Genomic DNA, 4,957 nt, shown 5'->3' on the forward strand with positions numbered 1-4,957 from the left:
TTGCCCAACGCGGAAGGCAAGCACGTGAACAAGATGAAGCTCTCCGTCGTGAGGTACAAGAAGAAATCGCGCATCGCGAAGAACAACAAGAAAGACGGAACATCGGGCATATTCCTCGTCCTCGGCAAGAACGACATCAAGAGAATCAAGTGCCTCAAGATCTTCCTCCACGGCAAGAGCGACATCAAAACCACTACTTCGATGAAAAACTCCGCTACGGCAAGCTAAAGTTCACCATGCCCAAGTTCAATGGGAGAAATGACCCCGAAGAGTACCTCTCATGGGCATTGAAGGTTGAAAAAATCTTCCGTTTGCACAACTACGACGAAGAAAATAAGATCGCAATGGCCTCCCTCGAGTTCCAAGATTATGTTCTTATTTGGTGGGAACAAGTGATGGAGCGAAGACATACAAGAGGCGAACCACCAATCACAACTTGGACGGCGATGAAGGAGGTCATGAGAGCTCGTTTCGTGCCTACACACTATACCCGTGATCTCTTCAAGAAGTTGCAACTTCTCAAACAAGGCATGAAGACGGTGGAAGAATACTACCAAGAAATGGAGATTGCCATGATTCGAGCCAATGTCAAGGAAGACGACGAGCAAACAATGGCATGCTTCTTGAACGGCCTCAACCATCCAATCAAGCGGATTGCTGACTTCCAACCATACTCAAACCTCCTCGAGCTAGTGCATCAAGCGACCAAGGCCGAGCGACAAGTCCAAGATGACTTCAAATATGCCAAGTACTCGTCCAAGACCTATGGCTCCTCTTATCAAGCTCCTGCAACTTCGGCAACTCCTACCTCAACTAGAGCATCACCAAGTACCGGCGACAAGTCAAGTTACAAGAAGACTTCGACAAACTCAAGTGCCATGAAGCTGAACTTCAAGCCGAAAGCTTCATCATCATACTCCAACCGATGAGACCATCAAGACAAGTTCCATCAAATGTTTCACATGCGGAGGCCGAGGCCACAAGTCCTTTGAGTGCACAAACAAGTGCACCATGATCCTCAACGACGACGGCACCTACGACTCCATGAGTGAAGGAGAAATGGAAGCCCTTGAGCAAGTGGCCATGCACCGACAAGTGAACAACGAAGACGACGATGAACAAGTCTTTTGTGATGAAGATTCAAGTCCCGCTCTTGTTGTCTCCAAGGTCTTGACTCTTCAACATCAACAAGACGAAGACCAAAGATGCCATATCTTCCACACAAAGGCCGGCATCAACGGACGGTCCGTCAAGGTCATCATCGATGGAGGTAGTTGCCACAACTTAGCAAGTGAAGAACTATGCTCCAAGCTCCAATTGGTCAAGATGAAGCATCCTCACCCCTACAAGGTTCAATGGCTAAGTGACACCGGCACCATACAAGTCGAGCATCGAGTACAAGTCTCTTTCAAGATTGGCGCCTATGAAGACACTTTGGAATGTGATGTCCTTCCGATGACCGTTTGCCACCTCCTTGTTGGGCGGCCATGGCAATTTGACCGCGGTGTCATTCACAATGGGCGTACAAATCACTATAGCTTCAAGATGAAACGGAAAGAGTTTGTGCTACATCCTATGTCTCCAAGACAAGTGCTCGCCGACAAGCAAAACACCCATCGTGGAGAGAATAGTGAGAGAGCGAACCACCAAAAAGAGAGTGAGCGCCACAAGCCCAAATTGAGTGCCTCCATGATGAGCGACAAGAAAACCTTAGTCCTATTTGACACCAAACGTGAGATGAGAGAAGTGTGTGAGAACCCATCAAGTGTCCTACACTATGTCCTATTGTGCAAGGACGAGGCACCAAAAACTAACACCTCTCACAATCTACCTTTGGTGTTATCTTCTCTATTGCAGGAATTCGAAGATGTTTTCCCCGACGAGCTACCTCCGGGTCTACCTCCACTACGAGGCATCGAGCACCGCATCGACCTCATTCCCGGAGCGTCACTTCCAAACAAAGCTCCCTACCGCGTCAACCCCGAAGAAACCAAAGAAATACAAAGGCAAGTGCAGCATCTCATAGACCATGGTCATGTGCGTGAAAGTTTGAGTCCTTGTGCCATACCGGTCATCCTCGTGCCTAAACGTGATGGTAGTTTTCGCATGTGTTTCGATTGTAGACCTATCAATGCTATCACCGTTCGCTATAGGTACCCCATTCCACGCCTTGATGATATGCTTGATGAACTTAGCGGTGCCACTATCTTTTCCAAAATTGATCTTAAAAGTGGTTACTATCAAATTCGCATACAAGAGGGTGATGAATGGAAAACCGCTTTCAAAACCAAATTTGGCTTGTATGAATGGTTGGTCATGCCTATGGGTTTATCGGAAGCACCCGACACTTTCATGCGTCTTATGCATTATGTGTTCCGACCTTATGTTGGTGAATTTGTTGTTGTCTACTTTGATGATATCCTTGTGTTTAGCAAATCTCTCAAAGAACATGTCACCCACCTTCGAACCGTGCTACAAACTCTTAGAAAAGAGCAACTTTATTCTAATATGGAAAAATGCCTATTCGGTGTTGATAAGCTTGTTTTCTTGGGTTCCGTAGTATCTTCTAGGGGTGTTAATGTTGATGACTCTAAGATCAATGCTATTAAAACTTGGCCCCAACCAACCAATTTGCATCAAGTGCATAGTTTTCTTGGTTTAGCCGGTTTCTACCGTAGATTTGTGAAGGATTTTAGCACCATTGCTTCACCTTTGCATTCTTTGAGTAAGAAAAATGCACCGTTTGTTTGGGGACCATCCCAAGACATTGCTTTCAATGAGCTTAAAAATTTGCTTACTCATGCTCCCGTGCTTGCATTACCCAACTTTGACAAACCTTTTGAAATTCATTGTGATGCTAGTGGGAACGGCATAGGAGGTGTGCTATGCAAGAGAAGTGCCCCATAGCATACTTTAGTGAGAAACTCTCTGGAGCGCAACTCAATTATCCCATCTATGACAAAGAACTATATGCTTTATTGCGTGTCTTGCGTGAATGGGAACATTACCTCCGTCCTCATGAATTCATTATCGACACCGATCATGAAACACTTAAGCATCTTAAGGGCCAAACTAAGTTGAAGAAGCGTCATGCTAACTGGAGTGAGTTTATTGAGTCATTTCCTTATGTCATCAAGTACATTAAAGGTAAGGAAAATGTTGTGGCAGATACACTTTCCCGTATATGCATGCTTGTCACCCAACTTGAATTGAATGTCATAGGTTTTGAGCACATAAAAGAATTGTATGAGCATGATCCTACCTTTACCATTCCTTATGCTAAATGTTTGACGCATACATCTTGGGAACGGTATTACATCAAAGAAGGATATCTTATGAGAGCTAACAAACTTTGCATCCCCGAGTCCTCTCTTCGCTTGTTGCTTTTGCAGGAATCTCATGAAGGATGACTAATGGGACATTTTGGACGTGACAAGACACTCGCTACGCTCTCCAAGAACTATTTTTGGCCAAAGATGGTTCGAGACGTCAACCGCTTCACAAACCGATGTTCTACATGTCGCAAAGCTAAGTCCAAAGCTCAATATCACGACCTCTATATGCCACTTCCAATTCCATATCAACCATGGGAAGATATTAGCATGGACTTTGTGCTTGGTTTGCCTAGAACTCGAAATGTCAAGGATTCCGTGTTTGTTGTTGTGGACCGTTTCTCCAAAATGGCTCATTTCATCCCTTGCAACAAGATAGATGATGCTTCACATGTTGCTAATTTGTTTTGTAGGGAAATATTACGTCTACATGGAGTACCAAAGACGATTGTCTCCAACCGCGACGTCAAGTTCTTGAGTTACTTTTGGAAGACCTTATGCGCCAAGCTCGGAATCAAGCTACTCTTCTCCACGGCATACCATCCTCAAACCGACGGCCAAACGGAGGTGACGAACTGTACACTCTCCACTCTACTACGTGTCTTGATCAAGAAGAACATCAAGGAGTGGGAGGAGTGTCTCCCAATCACCGAGTTCGCCTACAACCGTGCAAGACATTCAACTACCGGCAAGTCCCCTTTCGAGGTCGTCTATGGATTCAACCCATTGTCCCCATTGGACATCTTTCCTCTACCACTACAAGAGCGCATCAACATGGACGCGAGCGACCGAGTGAACCACCTCAAGAAGATGCATGACGATACAAGGCACACCATAGAGCGCCAAGTACAACGACTCGCGACCAAGATCAACACACACAAGTCTCCAATGGTGTTCAAACAGGGAGACCTTGTTTGGGTCCATCTCCGCTTGGACCGTTTTCCCAAGGAGCGCAAGTCCAAGCTACTTCCAAGAGCCGATGGCCCATTCAAGGTACTCGCACGCTACAACAAGAACGCCTACAAGGTCGACATCCCACGAGACAAGTACAATGTGAGCGACACATTCAACGTCAAAGACTTGGCCAAGTACCATGGTGATGAAGATCACGATCTGTGGACGGATCTCTCCCAAGGGGGGGGGGAGATGATGTGGAGCATCCTTCCATGATCCCCATGGACTCTACACCGACACATCAAGCCCCACATGGACCTATGACAAGACTAGAGCATGTGCTTTGGAAACCGAGGTGAACTCCTTCCTACTCAACTTGCATACGGATACAAATGGAACAATGTTGCTATCTCACCAAAATATGCTATGTCTCATTAGGTACGAAGAGGAACCACCCCAAGGCCACGCGGACCAAGACGGAGTGCAAGGACAGCAAAAATGGAAGTCCCAGGTGACCCCGTGCGCACGGGCCCCTGAGACCCCATGCCCACGGGCTACCCAGGGAGTTGACGCTGGAGCACCCCGTGCGCACGGGCCTGTACCGTGTCCACGGGACCCCCGTGCGCACGGGCCCAACTTACCCCGTGCGCACGGGCCTCCCAGGATGGACGGCTGAGATTCCCAAACCGAGTCCTCTTCATCTCCTTCGACCCCAAGCCTATATAAACCGT

The 4,957-nt window shown here is 47.0% G+C and overlaps 1 protein-coding gene across 1 annotated transcript; it reads left to right on the forward strand.

The window, feature by feature from the left end:
• Positions 1–236: 236 nt before the first annotated feature.
• On the forward strand, positions 237–4,741 carry LOC147978561 (uncharacterized). Its single transcript, XM_087514797.1, has 4 exons — positions 237–797; positions 1,795–2,469; positions 4,236–4,428; positions 4,665–4,741. The coding sequence occupies exons 1-4, from the start codon at positions 237–239 to the stop codon at positions 4,739–4,741; spliced, it is 1,506 nt and encodes a 501-aa protein (XP_087370923.1).
• Positions 4,742–4,957: the final 216 nt, after the last annotated feature.

The sequence above is a fragment of the Triticum urartu genome, chromosome 3A (assembly GCF_056163025.1).
Source record: "Triticum urartu cultivar PI428250 chromosome 3A, HENAU_Tu73, whole genome shotgun sequence".
NCBI classification, from domain to species: Eukaryota; Viridiplantae; Streptophyta; class Magnoliopsida; order Poales; family Poaceae; genus Triticum; species Triticum urartu.

Bases quoted from the DNA above. Each gene is read 5' to 3' on its own strand.
- LOC147978561 (XM_087514797.1), top strand. From the start codon at position 237: ATGCCCAAGTTCAATGGGAGAAATGACCCCGAAGAGTACCTCTCATGG. The intron at 798-1,794 runs GCAACTCCTACC...CTATTGTGCAAG, and splicing joins ATCAAGCTCCTGCAACTTCG to GACGAGGCACCAAAAACTAA. The intron at 2,470-4,235 runs GTGCTACAAACT...GTGTTCAAACAG, and splicing joins ATGTCACCCACCTTCGAACC to GGAGACCTTGTTTGGGTCCA.